This window comes from Homarus americanus, unplaced genomic scaffold, assembly GCF_018991925.1.
Source record: "Homarus americanus isolate GMGI-L3 unplaced genomic scaffold, GMGI_Hamer_2.0 scaffold39618, whole genome shotgun sequence".
Classification (NCBI taxonomy): Eukaryota; Metazoa; Arthropoda; class Malacostraca; order Decapoda; family Nephropidae; genus Homarus; species Homarus americanus.
The window spans coordinates 326186-342500 of NW_024716984.1; the positions used below are offsets into that span (position 1 = coordinate 326186).

Here is a 16315-nt window from a genome sequence, read left to right on the forward strand (position 1 = left end):
TAAAAAGTTTGCTTTGACAATTTTCTGAACTTATGGCTTCTTGAGCTGTGACCTCTAGTGGGGTAAGGATCTGTCAGCTCCAGGTATGAACACTTGACTGAGTAGTGTCCTCTGAGATGTTTATACATTTCAATTAAGTCACCCCTTGACCGCCTATTGTATAAGCTATAGGCAGTTGCAGGTGTTCCATGTCTCAGGGTACTTGAGGTGCTGTAGTGCAGGCACCAGTCTGGTGGCCCTCCTTTGAACATTTTCAATCAACTTGACAGTCTCTAGCATATATCGGGGACCAGATGGGATGACTACTGTACTCCAAACGGGAAGCACCTCACTCAAAGAGCATTATGAGGGATTGACCATCTAGGTATCTGAACAACCTTTTTATAAGGACCTCAGTCTCCCAGCGAATGTTTGCCTTAAGGCCATAGATGGTGTGAGTGTAGCCTTTTCCGGTCACCTGAGCTTGACTGATGACACGTGACTCAGCTTCAATCAATAAAATGTTTACGGGTTAAGTTTGCAAAACCCAAATGGTCTTTTCTCCATTTATTTATGAAAAAATAGTGTCTGCCCAGGCAACAAAGATGTCACCGTAATGAACACCGTAAGCTGTGAGTGTCAGGGAATAGACGGTGAGCTTATCTGGGTAGCTCGTGAGTGTGTCTATGCTTTGTGAGAGGTGAGTGATAACTGGGGGTAAGCTGGCTCTGAAGAAAGTTTGGTCAGCTTCTTCAGGAAGGGCGCCCGCCAGTGGAAACTAGTGATCACATGGTCACTTCATGACATCTCACAGCTCATGGAACATTACAGTAGGTGAAGGATTTATATAAATCTGATGTATTAACCCATATTTAGACAGGGGCTAATACATGAGGCTTATTTTGGAAAACCTTTACTCGAAATTTTGTTTATTAAATGCAATTTTTTTTACAAGCTAAATTTCTTCTGGGGGGTGAATTTACCTTTCCTTTACACCACTATAATTTAGAGGTCGTGAACGATTACAGTGAACATCTTTATTATTTCGAGAGTTTTGTTTATTTAAAAGTTGATAACCTTTAACTTTTTTATATTTCTAGCTTGGAGGCTTAGGTTAGGTTAGGTTGATTACTATTAAAGTCAGATAAACTGGGGACTAATCCTCAGGTGATTCATTCATTAAAGTGGAATGAATTCTTAATTTGTAATGAATTTTTTAAAGATATTTGAGAGTTGAAGGAGTGTTGACGCACCTCAGTAACAGGGCATTTGTTTCTATATAATATGAGATTTTCATAAGCTGTCTGAATCTTCGTGTTTCAGGTGATGGCCTCAGAGACTGTGTTGGAAAGGACTTTCTTGCCAGCGATCATAACTGGTGGTGGGATAATGTAAGTAACCTAGCCTAACCTTAACTATCCTAACATAGTTTTGAATTATGTAACTTAACCTTATCTTACCAAATAGCATTACCTAACCTAATGTTGAATGGTACAGAAGCAAGATGAGAAGTATTCAAAATAACCATGAAGTTGTTGATGAATAGTGTGTGAGAAATGATCATGGTGATGTGGCTGTTGATAATGAAATAAAAGATGCTTGGAGAAAATGCTTTGATTTATGACTGAGTGAAGACTACAAATGGGATGGGCAGCTTTGTGGTAGAAGAATCAGTACAGGCGCCATGCCCAAAGGTTGAAAGAGAACGGGTAAAGATATCGATTGACAAAATGAAAAATGGAAACTCTGGGATAGTTACAGAAATGCATAAAGCTTCAAGTGATAATTTTATAGTTACAGAAATGCATAAAGCTTCAAGTGATAATTTTATAGTTACAGAAATGCATAAAGCTTCAAGTGATAATTTTATAGTTACAGAAATGCATAAAGCTTCAAGTGATAATTTTATATACATGTTAGTAGTGACCAAATTGACTAATACAATCATGGTGGAATGTACTGTTGCAGACAACTGGGAGAAGAGTGTTATCATTAATACTTAAAGATCAAAGGTGATGCACATGAACATAGGAACTACAGGGACTTAAAACTGCTACGATAGATCAGGTTATGAAAAACAAGAGAGTAAACATAATCAAGATACAGTTTGGATTTATACTAGGTGGGAGGACTGTAGAGACAATATTTATGGTCAGGCAGCTACACGAGAAATATCTAGGAAAACTTTACTTAGTATTTCTAGACTTATACTTTGACAGGGTAAAGTGTAGTAAAGTGGGTAATGGGAGAGCTAGGAATCAAGTACTTGCATTGATTGAGTGGTTATGGCTTTATATGAAGGCTCCAAACCTGTGTGAGTGTAAATGGTGAATAATTTTAGGTAAAAGTAGGGGTCCGTCAGGTGTGTGTTGAGCCTCCCTCTGTTTATCACGGGACTTTAAGTCTGGTCTGTCCTGGGAATTGTTGTATGCTGATGGCAGATAGTACTGAAGAGGCAGTGGGGATATTTAAGATATGGAAGGATGGAATAAAGTTAAGGAGCCTGAGAGTGAATGTGTGAAAACAAATGTGGCATTTGTGAGGGTCCTGTGGTGGAAATAGAAAATAGCCAAGAACAGGGTAACATGACCCACTGCTTAACCTTGAGACTACAGTGGGGCTATGGGTGTCCAGGTCCCATGTGTGTGTGTGTGTGTGTAATAATAATAAACAGTTTATTAATAGAGTTGCAGCCGGTGGCTGAAAATATACAAACTTACATGTGATTTTGACATAATAATATACGTTCAATACATTTACAGGGCTGTACAGTACATAAATCAGGAGCTGTTTATTATTTTAGCAATAGATGGGATGGTGCTATTCTTATATCTATCAGTGCGGGCTCTTATGGGTTGAATTTTGTTGTAGTGGCGGACTGCGCGAGGTGGGCGGGGGACTGCTGGTGGCAGTAAGTGGCGATGACGAGGATGGTGCAGTAGTCCACTGCCAAACCCTGCTAGTGCATGGTGGTGGAGGTCACTAAGAGATGGCATTTCCAGGGTGGAGAGAGCGTTGTTGTAGCCGGAGTAGTCTGCGCAGAGCATGATTCTGCAGGCCCTCTTCTGTACCTTCTCTAGCCAACATTGTTGGGTAGAGTTGAGAGAAGACGACCAGGCTGGTGACGCATACGTTAATTTGGGGAGTATAAATGCGTTGTAGATAGTCCTCAGCTCTGGCGTGGGTGCCCCAAGTTACCTGAATCGTCGTAGCATGTAGAGTCGGTACGAGGCTGCCCTGATTGTGTTGTTTTCATGGGCCTTCCAGTCCAGTTTGTGGTCTATGGTAACACCCAGGAGTTTGGCAGACTGCACTAACTGGAGAGGATGGGCACCCACTGTAACTGCTGGAGCTTGCACTGGAGTGGTGGCGGTATTGATGTGCATGACTCCGGTTTTTTTGTGATTGATGGTGACCTTGTTCTCCATAGTCCATGCCTGTAGCCTGTCCAGGGTGCCTTGTAACGATGAGTAGTCTGGTGAGGTGCTGTCCACTGTAACCCCCACAGTGCAGTCATCCACGTACTTCCACCTGTGAGGAGTGTCCGATAGAGCGTCGTTGATCAGGATTAGGAAGCACAGTGGTCCCATCTTGGTCCCCCGGGGAACACCGCAGGTGAGGTGTTGGAATGTGGAGACAGAACCCTGGTACCTCACTGCCTGACGAAACTCACACAGGAACTCAGTGAGCCATGAGACCAGTTAGGTGGGCAACCCTAGTGCAATGGTCTTGTTGATAACAGTGCAGTGATCAACAAGGTCAAAAGCCTTCCTGAACTCAACAAGGGCAACGGCCAGTGGTGTCTTACGTTTATCCAGGTTTTTGTGCAGAAAGTCCAGGAAACTAACTAAGCAGTGTGATGTAGAGGAGGTCCTCATATTGCTTCCAATATCGTCCCAGGCAGTACTACCTTTACTTGATGACACTTGTTGCTTTTATTTACTGTATTTTGTCATTCAATTTCTTTTATCTTAAATTAAGTGATCTTAGTGTATACAAGGACAGGCTGGGATACAGTGGGATTTTAAACATTGTTCTGTAAATACAATATAGCCTACACATAGGGTGTGTGTTTTGACTTGAGTACATTTGGTTACATAAGAACGTCCATAGGAACATAACTCTTGCATAACCCAGGATAAATATTGTTGTACAGTCAATAAGATAAGTATCCACCCAATGTCTGTGGAATGGTAACTGAGAGAACAACCAACTGACGCCGGTAACCGCTGGTATGCGTTTACAGTTTTCACACGATGTTTCATGTTGTTAAACACGTCAGGGTGGTCAATACTTTTTTTATTGGCTGTGCATAAACAATTATTACTTAAGCTTAGAGTATGACACTGAAGCGGTACATGTACCATATTAATACAATACACGCCATTACTGTACTGTGCTTCTATTTTTATTATATACTCTGTGCCACAACAGAGTATCAGGTCGTCAGCTGTCATGTTTGAAATATTTTATTATGTATCTGTATAATGAGTGTTTGGTCACTCAGTATTAATATTTACAATTTATTTAGTATATTTTTATCTATTCAACTAAAATCTCTTTCCCACAGACTAAAGTAAATGTGTCAGCAAGAAAGTGGGCTTCTTTTTCTAACATCGCAAAGTTTAACATCTCTGTTCGGCCCATGGACTATGATAGAGGTACTGTAATGTCTTTATTTGTGTTTCTTATAATCTACCTGCTATTGTTTTAGTTTGTGTTTGTGTGTGGAGGCGGGTTGTACAAGCTTTAACAATAATTTGCAACTGTAAATCATTGCCAATATATTTTGGATTTATGATAAAAATTGCGGAGATCGTTGATGACAAAGTTAAGACCAGAATCAGTGAATTTGGCAGATGACTGTAGACATATGTGCAGTACAGTACAGTATGGTACAGTAGTAGACTTATTTAAAAGTTTTCCATTGTGTGTGGTGGTCAGTGATAGTGTGTCACCATCATCACTACATTTCACCACCACCGCTACCTTTCACCACCACCACCACCACTATCTTTCACCACCACCACCACTACCTTTCACCACCACCATCTTTTACCACCACCACTATCTTTCACCACCACTACCTTTCACCACCACCACTACCTTTCACCATCACTACCGCCACCTTTCACCACCATTCTCCACTACCACCATTGTCCACCACCACCTTTCACCACCATTCTCCACTACCACCATTGTCCACCACCACCTTTCACCACCATTATAATGAGGTTAAATCTCCTATGAAGAGGTAAGGTCGGTAGTAGTACTGTAAAGTCGGAGAGTGAAGGAAATAGGTAGCGTGACTCGAGGGCGTGAAGATAATGCTGTACAGTAACACAGGCGCCGTACAGGTGTAGTATATAAAACACCAATGCGTGTTACAGGTTTATTTTACTAGTTCAATAGGGGGGATTAATGGGGGTTCATACACAATATATAATAGACTATGATATTTTCCTATAACCTAATAAGTATAATGGGCATATCCATTAAGTCGACACACCCAGATTAGTGTTAATTAGGAGAGGTCATCTACCGGCTGGAGATCTCCAATATTAAGGCCCTACAGTTCCTTCCACATGATTGTTCTTGTAACCGTGAAGGGCCAGCAACACACGTCCTCACTCCCGGTCGTCGTACCATCGAAGAAGTCCGTCACTAAGTGCAACGAGGTCTCAGCCCGGTCCATCGACGGTGTGCTACCCTCTCATCGTGTCAAAGTAAGTGCTGGCTGTGTAGACGATGGTAGTGCGGTGATCCTGAACCTCCCCAACGGTCGACTTAATGGATATGCCCATTATACTTATTAGGTTATAGGAAAATATCATAGTCTATTATATATTGTGTATGAACCCCCATAAATCCCCCCTATTGAACTAGTAAAATAAACCTGTAACACGCATTTGTGTTTTATATACTACACCTGTACGGAGCCAATTTCTACCCATACAGACTCGGTTCGTATTTCACCATTTATTGAATTATTAATACAACATTTTAATGTATCCCTGACGAAGAGTGCGACCCTTCCCCCCTTCCTACCTTCCCTGTCCTTGTGAAAAAGGTTGTACCCTTCTATGTGGTACTCTGATAAAAAGTTCTTGCTCGCCAGATTCTTCTAAGTTTCGGTGATTGCTATGACGTCTACATTCTCGGTACATACAACCGCTCTCAGCAAGTCTATTTTATTTCTAACGCTCCTACTGTTTGTATAGTATACATTTAAACCTATCCTTCCCTGGTCCCGTTTTACCCTGGTCCTGAGTAACCAATTTTACTCCCCAGGACCTGCTTGTTTTTTTGACTCCCACTTACCCTGACCTCTCTCTACTGTCAACCGCCCCCCCCCCTCCCCCTTTGGAGTGACAATTTCACGATCCAGGGATGCAGACAACGTCTTTACCCCCGCGCGAGACAAGTGTACTCCGTCACGACTGTACAGGTAGTCGTTGCCATAGGATGGTTGCCTATCAATGAATGCCCATCAATGAATGCCCAACCATTGCTTGCACAATGTTTTTTCCAGTCGGCAATTTATAGAAATTGCCCTGGACAGCCATTCACAACCAACTCCACTTCTAGGCAAGACACCACATACTATCGGGATCCCTCCCCTATCTCTAACCTTCCCCAGCGCCTCTCTATACCTCTTGAAAAGTTCCTCACTCCTAACCTTTCCTATGTCGTTACCTCCCACACTAAGACACACTACTGACTTGGTACCCTCCCCTGACAAAACCCTATCTATCCTCTCCGCTACATGCCCTATCCCAGCCCCAGGAAAACACACCCTAGTCCTACGTTTCCTGTCTCTCGCACAAAAAGTCCTATCTAAGAACCTCATCTGGCTGTCCCCAACAACCACAACCCTACCACAGGGCAGGGTCTGAACAACTGCCCCTTTCTCTCCTGGCACCACACCGTCCTGCCTCTTCTCTTCCTCGTCAGCTTCCTCCAACACTTGGTAGGGGTTACTGCACTCCACACCCTGGTCAGCTTTCCTGAGTCTGACCCTAGTCCCCTTGGAGACAACCACTCTCCTCGCCTGCTCCTCCTAACCCTCCTTCACAGGTGTCCTGCCTAGGAGTTCAGTCCTGGGGGCTTCGTTCTCCCCCTTTAACACGCCCATCTCTCTCCTCAACTGCTCCAGCTGACTTAACAAAGTGGCCAGGGGGCCGTCTTTCCTCACACACCGTCCCTCTTCCCAAGCGTCAGGTAACAGAAGTGCTGGCTGGATAGCAGTTCCTTGAATTATCAAGGTTATGACGCCGGGTTAAGCTAATCGCATGGCGGTGAGAATTCTGGTTCCCTTTGTGACCTTTACCTCCTTTTGGGTCAGGTCTATATCTCACCTTAGTCACTGTAGGGTGTGTCAACCTCCGTGCTCTCCTGGTTACTGCTAAGTTTATGTTACACTACTGGCCTGGATGCCTTGGTCTGATAGATAAATATTATACCACCTTTCACCACCATTCTTCACCACCACCTTTCACCACCATTCTCCACCACCACCTTTTACCACCATCCCCACCGCTACCGCCTTTCATCACCATTCTCCACCACCACCTTTTACCACCATCCCCACCGCTACCGCCTTTCATCACCATTCTCCACCACCACCTTTTACCACCATCCCCACCGCCTACCTCCTTCCACCATCATTCTTCACCATTCCAACCACTACCACCACTAATTACTGACATTCCAACAGAGACAAACTGCCCACCTCAGTTTGGTTGGGAACCAAGTTGGTTTTCTCACACCAAAGTTCATATTCCAATGACGCGGTCTGTAGGAACGGTTGTCAAATACCGGTGTGAGGGCGAGTTGTTCATGGCAGGCAATGGGACTACAGTAGCCCAGAAGCACAGACACGAAAATGCCTCCTGTGTTAACGGAACAGATGGATCACTGGTGTGGGATAATGAGTTCTTCCTGCCATGTGAACGTGAGTATGATAGTTGTCTATTGCGTGTGTTGGAGGTAACCTAACCTAACCAGGCAGCGCTAGGTTGTTCAATCCTCACCTGCCTGGGGTTAATCTTCAGGTGATCCCAGATTGTATTCATATTTGGTAGAGGCAACAGACTCCTCAACTCTGCTACACATCAAATGAATTTTCATATGAAAAATATAGTTGTATAACGGCCATTTTACTTACCTGGACGGTTGACTGTATGGACTCTGGTAGGGAAATTTATTTCATTGTCTTACTTAAATGTGAGTGCGAAATATATATATAAATATTTTTTTGAAGCCAGACATATAAATGACATGGATATTTTTTTATTTGTGAATATTTAAAAGTGCGATACAATCAACCACCAAAGGCCTTTCGCTGCTCCCCTGAACCCCGAGAGATTCAGACTCATAAATCTGAAACATTTATGGACAGTAATGTATCAGTCTGCTGTCTTCAGGTTCATGAGGCTCGGGGCACAGGTTCAGGGAGAGCAGCGAATGGACTTCAGTGGTTGACTGTACTTTGTATTGTACTGTAGTTTAAAGTACATAACTGCTTGCTTAGATTTAATTACTGTACAGTAAACAGATGTCATTGCAAACGTTTCTTTGTTTAATTCTGAACGTGAAAGATTTTTTTTTTAATGTGCAATATAAATTTCATAAACAATGTTTGTGTGAATTTAAACGTTACCGGTGATGGGCAGCTGGTGATGATAATGACAGTTATGATGATATTGACAATGATGATGACGACAAACATGACTTAAATATGAATATAATGTTGGTTTAAAGGTACAGCATATACAATACTGGTAGATATATGATCACTATTTAATACTGTACTGTATGTTGATCTTGCAGATTTTAATATAAAAGTGAAGTACAGTACTGCATTAATTTAAATAAATCAATATAGTTCAAAATATCACTGTGTTGAAGGTTAAATGTGGGATAAATGCTGAGGAAGTAACTATGAAACGGTGTTAAATGTCTTATCATTTTTACAGTGACGTGTCCAGACAATTATACAACTACAGTGGATGGAACTTCTTGTGTCAGGTTCTCCGATGATGAGGCAGTCCACGGCATCACCACGGCCTCACTCAAGTATTGTATCATATTTCACTCTTGTGTATTCTGGTTAGGTAGAGTTAGGTGAGGTGAAGTTAGATAAGGTTAAGTTAGTTTAGGGTAGATTAGGTTAAGTTAGTTTAGATTCACTATATTCTGGTTAGTTTAAGTTAGGTTAGATTATGTTAGAAGTTATGTTAGTTAAGATAATACATATAATTCTGGTTGGCATTTTCAGTCTTCGTAAATACTGTGCTGTTCGTCAGCCCTGATGTTTATTATTTATTTACCGGTGATTGAGTCAGGTTGTTGGTACTAATGCACATATAACCTGACCTGACCTAAGCTAAGCTAAGCTAACTTGACCTATCCTAACTAAAACTAACCTAAGCCAACCTGACCTGACCTGACCTAAGCTAACCTAACCTGACCTAAGCTAACCTAACCTAACCTAACTCAATCTAACTTAACCCATCCTGACCTGACCTAACCTAACCCATCCTGACCTGACCTAACCTACATGTTATTCTTGTTTGAGCTCATTAAATGTCACTTTCCTCATCTGTCTTATCTGTTGTTTCTGTTTGTCCCGTTGTTTCTGTTATTTGTCCTGTTATGTGAGGTTTTAGCGCCCTCTTTTAACCTGCTTGTCGTTAAAGTTATACAGTATCAATAGGTGAAGCTGCTACTGTATTTACTAAGGCTGCTACTGTATTTACTAAGGCTGGTACTGTATTTACTAAGGCTGGTACTGTATTTACTAAGGCTGGTACTGTATTTACTAAGGCTGGTACTGTATTTACTAAGGCTGGTACTGTATTTACTAAGGCTGGTACTGTATTTACTAAGGCTGGTACTGTATTTACTAAGGCTGGTACTGTATTTATTAAGGCTGGTACTGTATTTACTAAGGCTGGTACTGTATTTACTAAGGCTGGTACTGTATTTACTAAGGCTGCTACTGTATTTACTAAGGCTGCTACTGTATTTACTATGGCTGGTACTGTATTTACTAAGGCTGGTACTGTATTTAATGTATTGTATATGCAAGTGTCTCGTTACAGTACATAAATACAGTAAAGATAAATGTAATTAAAAATGGGTTATATTCTTGCCTACTATTGACACTTAAGTTTATTTATTCAGGTTTTATGCATGCTTCAGATATTGTACTGAATATTATCTATAGTATTAAATTAATATGTGGTTCTTGTAAACTAAAGGACCAGAATATGTGGTTCTTGTTAACTGATGGACCAGAATATGTGGTTCTTGTTAACTGATGGACCAGAATATGTGGTTCTTGTTAACTGATGGACCAGAATATGTGGTTCTTGTTAACTGATGGACCAGAATATGTGGTTCTTGCTAAGGACCAGATGATACTTACGCACAGTTTCTTTGCAGGTGCCACAGGGAATTAGCATCTATGGCAGTGTGGAAGAAGTATGGAAACCACAGCAATATACTGGATGACCAATACTATTACACTGCCCATGTCAGGTATCTAGGGAGTAGAGTAACACAGAGGGGGGGGGAGAGGAGAGAGAGAGAGAGAAGAGAGAAGAGAGAGAGAGAGAGAGAGAGAGAGAGAGAAGAGAGAGAGAGAGAGAAGAGAGAGAGAGAGAGAGAGAGACTCAGCAAAATTAATCAAGCTTTAATTTTATCTTAATTAAATATATCCCATCTAAATCAGATTTACCCAAAACTGTTAAATGCATCTGACCCAAGAACTAGAGAATTGTTCTTGTCATTCATTAGTAATATATTGAAAATTAGCAATTATATTTAACTGTAATTTAACCAGACTTAAACAATACATTTGAGTTAAAAGATCAACCACCCTAATTATAGTTTAACCTAACCCAGGAAGCGTTAGAATGGTTAACCCTAAGGTGACATAAGTTGGAGGCTAATCTGGGGTTAGCTGATCCAGGTTACACAGTACAGGTAACCCCTCGTTTAGTGATCGGTGTTTCAGGAATGCATGCCCATCACTAAATGATGGATACCTGTACAGTACTTGGGTCACAGCTCAAGGTTGAAGAAGCCACAAGTCCAGAAAACTGCGAGGACAAACTTTTTTGAAGTGAGAGTTGTGAACTCTTGGAACAATCTGTCAGAGAGTGTTGTGACGGCACCGAGTGTGAGCTCTTTCAGGACCAGACCTAACCAACACTGGAGCGGGTTCAGGTACATTCAGGAGCTGGTGCATGCCCAGTAATTGCCAACAGTGTGTAACAGAGACGTGACCGATCGCCCAAGCAGCTAACGAGCCGATCAGTGGTGAAGAGGATAAAATAAATTAAAAAAATAAAAATAAATGAAAACAAATTAAGGCTAATATAGCTTGATTACACCTTTTTCTTTTTTTAAGTGTGAATGAAATTCTACTTGTACAGTCACCGACGAAGGTCCTGTCGCCTCTGCCGCTGAACCACAAACCCCGAGATTCAGACTCTTAAATCCAAATAATTTATGTAAAGAATAATCCATCAGTGTCTACTGCTTCAGGTTTGTGAGTCTGAATCTTGGGGTTCAAAGAACAGCAGGAGAGGCACCGGAGTTTTGTGGGTGAATGTACAGTCTCGTTCAAGATTCTTCGAACACTGCTGGAGACAGATGGCAACTCAAGGCCGTTTGTTTACTATAGTACGTAGTAAAAATTATGAATAAATGTAAAAGTGTTCGGTGATTGGCTACTTAGTTCCCCGTTGCTTAATTTAATGGTTGGGCTTTGTTGTTTCGTATTATATTAACGAACGGCCTTGAGTTGCCAGCTGTCTCCAGCAGTGTTCGAAGAATCTTGAACGAGACTGTATACATCATTATTCATTGATTCCTTTCACAATATTTTCCACGTTACTTACCCTCTATGTTGTACATTATTCATTTCAGGAATGGCAATATATTTGAGGGAAACGGTTTACAACAAGGTGAATGTTCTCCTAATGAGAACTGTGAGGTGAGTGATACTGTAATGATGATATAGTATAATAGTAATGGTGGTCCTAATAGTAATAATGCAGGCACTCATAATGATAATACTCACCAAGTAATAACTCACCTCTTGTCTGCATTCTTCATTCATTTTAACAGAACTTTCTTCTCTTCGTCACTCTTGCTTTCACCTCTCTTAATATGTCTTATGATAACTACTAAACACACATGATAGCTAATTTATTAATTGACTATGAATTAGTTTTTCTCTTCCTACAAACTCTTGAACAGAAGTTTCATTCTCCCCATATAAATTTGGGTCAGCATTTACGTTACTACTTGAGGCACTCCCATCGATAGTGACAAATCAAAGAATGGCGCCCAAATCTTGTTTCAACAGGAAGCCCGACTCTTTCTCTACCCAATGCAGTAAAGCCTCAAATAACGACGTTAATGTGTCCTCAAATATTGCAGTGTAAGGTGAATCATCGTATAAAATAAAGCAATAATAATGAGATGCGTTTCCGAGTGTGACCTTTTCATAACTTGTGTAATGTGTATGGCTTTTAATCCTCTTTTCCCCAAAACAATACGATTAATGAAAATTGCAAACTATATGCCACTGTATACTTACAATGGCTTTCAACAGGCATGTTATTCTGGCATAGAGAGTGAGGGAAACAGTAGGTTCTGTTTCTAGTTCAGGCTGATGTTGTGTTGGGGTTGTAAAAATAAACTATAAATGAGAACCAAAAATGCTATTGATCATTAATGTTGTCTTTATATTAATGATGTAACACATAATTATTGTAGAAAAACACTTAGACATTAGCTGGTCATGCGTAATGTGCTGTGTTAATGGTGCTAGACATTAAAGCACCTGTGTGTGTGTGTTCCAACAGGCCGTGAGTCACCAGGGCTGCTTGACTTTGGCTTTTAATTCTGTGGGTTCCCAAAGGTGGCGCGCACAGGAGTGTGTTCGTAATCAGACACGCTACATCTGTATGAGGCCAGGTCAGTCTTCGTCCTAAGAGTCAGGTCAGGACATTTACAGTGCCCATGAGTTCAGGTCAGGAATATTTACAGTGTCCATGAGGTCAGGTTGGGATATTTACAGTGTCTTTGAGGTCAGGTCATGGGACATTTACAGTGTGTTTAAGGTCAGGTCATGGGACATTTACAGTGTGTTTAAGGTCAGGTCATGGGACATTTACAGTGTGTTTAAGGTCAGGTCATGGAACATTTACAGTGTTTAAGGTCAGGTCATGGAACATTTACAGTGTGTTTAAGGTCAGGTCATGGGACATTTACAGTGTGTTTAAGGTCAGGTCATGGGACATTTACAGTGTGTTTTAGGTCAGGTCATGGGACATTTACATTGTGTTTTAGGTCAGGTCATGGGACATTTACAGTGTGTTTAAGGTCAGGTCATGGAACATTTACAGTGTGTTTAAGGTCAGGTCATGGGACATTTACAGTGTGTTTAAGGTCAGGTCATGGGACATTTACAGTGGAAGAAATAAAAACAAATAAAGTTAAAAGTATAATTGTGTGTGAATATCATAGTGATGGTAGATAGTGTTGTGTGTGTTGGAGGTACAGTGGTAACACATTTGCTTCTCAATACTGAGCCCTGGGTTCAGTTCCAGGGTTGAAAGTGAGAAGTATGTTATCTCATGTGCCACCACCACACATAGCGGGTTTTCTTTGGGTCATATCAGACTAATGACCAACTGCCTGGCTGGCTAGAGAGCTGACCATTGGTGAAAAGAATAAGGTAGGATAAGGTAGGTGCAGTGTACAATATACATACACACTATAGGTTCACAAAACTTTACCAAGAATGTATAATTTAATTTGTCCCACAGCGTACTGTCACGGCTCATACAAACCCTACAAAGGTCTCTGCTATAAGGTGGTACCAGCCAGTTCCTACAGTCGTGACACAGAAAAGCATGAGACGAACCACTTACGAGCCCTTAATTATTGTGCTAATGAGGGTGCATCTTTGGCCTATCCGGAAAGTATAGATGAACTCGTGCACTTGGCAACACTGATTAGGGTAAGTACCTCTCTCTCTCTCTCTTTAATTTTTCTCTCATATTTTCTCTTTCTTGCTCTCTCTCTCTCTCTGTCTATCATAGGTGGTTGCCATGTTGAACCATACATAAGTACAGTAAATTCAGACAGAATACCAAAAATAAAGTGTCACTTTTTCTCGATAAGTGAAACAGAGCAGAAATATACATGTAAATCAAAGTCTGACAGTACAGCACTGATAGTATTGAAAAAAAAATCATCATCTCAATAGCCATTTGAGTGGTTAGTCTATCCAGTGCTAGTTTGACATGATGGGGTTATTCCTAGAGGCTCCTTGCTGGACGTACATCAAGTATTGCTTCCCAGTTTTATTAATTTTTTCATCCACTTTCCTCAGTTGATAATGTACTGGTAACTCTGTGCTGTTTTAAAGATTTAATTTGATCCTTTTATTGTTATTCCAATGAATCATCACTACTGTACCAAAAATTTGTTTTCCTTTTTTCAATTTGTTTCTCCTGATCTGTAATCTCAATGTTTGTCCAGTTGTAAACCAAATTACCTGTTCTGCACCCCATTACACAACTAATTTCTTAAACTCCCTATACTACACATTTAGGAAGAGGGAGCATGGGACTCCACGGAGAAGAATGTCCTAATAGGACTCAATAAGAGGTGAGATATTTGTGACTATTATTATAATAATAATAACTTAATTACTTTATTGATATAGGGGCTTGATGATGATACCGGGTAATGATGACAATGACAATAAAGATGATGCTTGAGAGTGAGAAAGGTATTGTTGGAGAACTGCTTGACTAGTCTCCAAGGACAGTATTAACATATTACATCCTGAAGGCTCTAGAATGTGGATATTTACCATAAAAGTTGTACCTCTTAGGGGCCTCCGAGGGGAAGCCATATGGGAAGTTGCGGGTTTGTCCACGTTAATGATTCATGTTCAAGATTCACAAAAAATCGAGTTCATATAATTTTAATATTTGTTTTCTTTGATATTGTGAGTGATTGTTGTGTCATATTACATGTTCTTCTTTTGTGTTGAAAATTAAGTACAGTCAGTTTGTAAGGAAAATTATAACATTCTAACCTTTGTAAAGCCAATTCCAGGTCTATTAGTGCAGTATAAATTCTATTAAATATCCTCAATATTGGCCAACAGAATTATTGTGCATACTAAGTTAGAAGTGAACACAGTACAGTAGTTCAAGGTCTGATATTTTAATTCAGACTTTTATTAGAAGCAACAAGCAGAATGCAACATTTTAACAAGTAAAGATGATCAAGTCTGTTAATGAGTGTGTTGTTTTATGCTATGAGAACCCAGCTGACGGTAACTTTAGGTAGATCTGAATTTTAAATTGGCAGTATTTGTAAGTAGGCCTACACTGAATACAATAACTGTATCCCTCCAGGGGTGGTGATTGGACAGCTGGAGGAGTGTACTCACCAGACAGTGAGGTGATAGACCTGGCAGAGAATGTGTCTACGAAGTATTGGATGAGGTACCTGACAATAAGAAATGACAATACCATCACTCTCACCCCAGCACGACTGATTACCAACATTGGTGTGAGCGTCCACTATGCCATCTGTCAGTTGTACGGGCTTACTGGTGAGTGGCTGACATGTCTTACCCAGGAGAGATTGACTGTATTGAATACTCTACAGTACAGGTATCCTTCATTTGGAATGCTTTTAAGAATTACACCTCCAGATCCCATTGTGATTCTTGCAACCATTCAACAACGGCCCCGGATGTAGTAAATAACCAGCAGGGATCATATACGAAACGATGGCACCGATGCTGCCTGATTAATGTGCCCCACGGCTTCGTTGGGCCAGACCCCAGACCCGCCATGTGTCTGGCTACCCCACAATAACAACAGTCGTGTGAGCCCCAGTGCTCTACCCTGGGTTACTCCTTGGAAGTATATGTCCACAGAGAGTGTTGTGACATGTATGTTAGGGATAATTAGATGGAAATAATTATCCCATGTTGGGTAGTGGACCCCTGTATATGCTAATGTCATTAACGTATATGTTGAGTAAAATAATCTACAATGAGTGCCATGTAATGTAACACCAGTAATGTTGTGAGTAAGAGTAAAGAAGTAGGAACTGAGTTTGCACTAAGCCCAGGAGTTGAGCCTGGTAGTTATATAATTAATACAATATCTTTCCCCATTGATTGCATATTAATAAACTTGTTTTTAGAGTACTTTAGGTGTATTCCTTTCTCCCACAGTATTTTACCTTTATTTCCATCCAAGTGACTTGATACCAGAATTAC

At 40.8% G+C, this 16315-nt stretch overlaps 1 protein-coding gene across 4 annotated transcripts in view; it reads left to right on the forward strand.

The window, feature by feature from the left end:
- LOC121858775 overlaps window positions 1-16315 on the forward strand; it is a 64007-nt gene that overhangs the window by 15676 nt on the left and 32016 nt on the right. For all 4 annotated transcript variants that reach the window (XR_006087509.1, XR_006087508.1, XM_042355406.1 and 1 more), the window contains exons 8-17: window positions 1303-1370; window positions 4550-4640; window positions 7697-7933; window positions 8958-9057; window positions 10429-10524; window positions 11920-11986; window positions 12864-12975; window positions 13830-14023; window positions 14621-14676; window positions 15438-15637. Coding sequence is in view for 2 of the 4 variants with exons in the window: in XM_042355406.1 (XP_042211340.1) it covers window positions 1303-1370; window positions 4550-4640; window positions 7697-7933; window positions 8958-9057; window positions 10429-10524; window positions 11920-11986; window positions 12864-12975; window positions 13830-14023; window positions 14621-14676; window positions 15438-15637 (1221 nt within the window). In the remaining 2 variants the exon portion in view is untranslated. The remainder of the gene's footprint in view (window positions 1-1302; window positions 1371-4549; window positions 4641-7696; window positions 7934-8957; window positions 9058-10428; window positions 10525-11919; window positions 11987-12863; window positions 12976-13829; window positions 14024-14620; window positions 14677-15437; window positions 15638-16315) is intronic.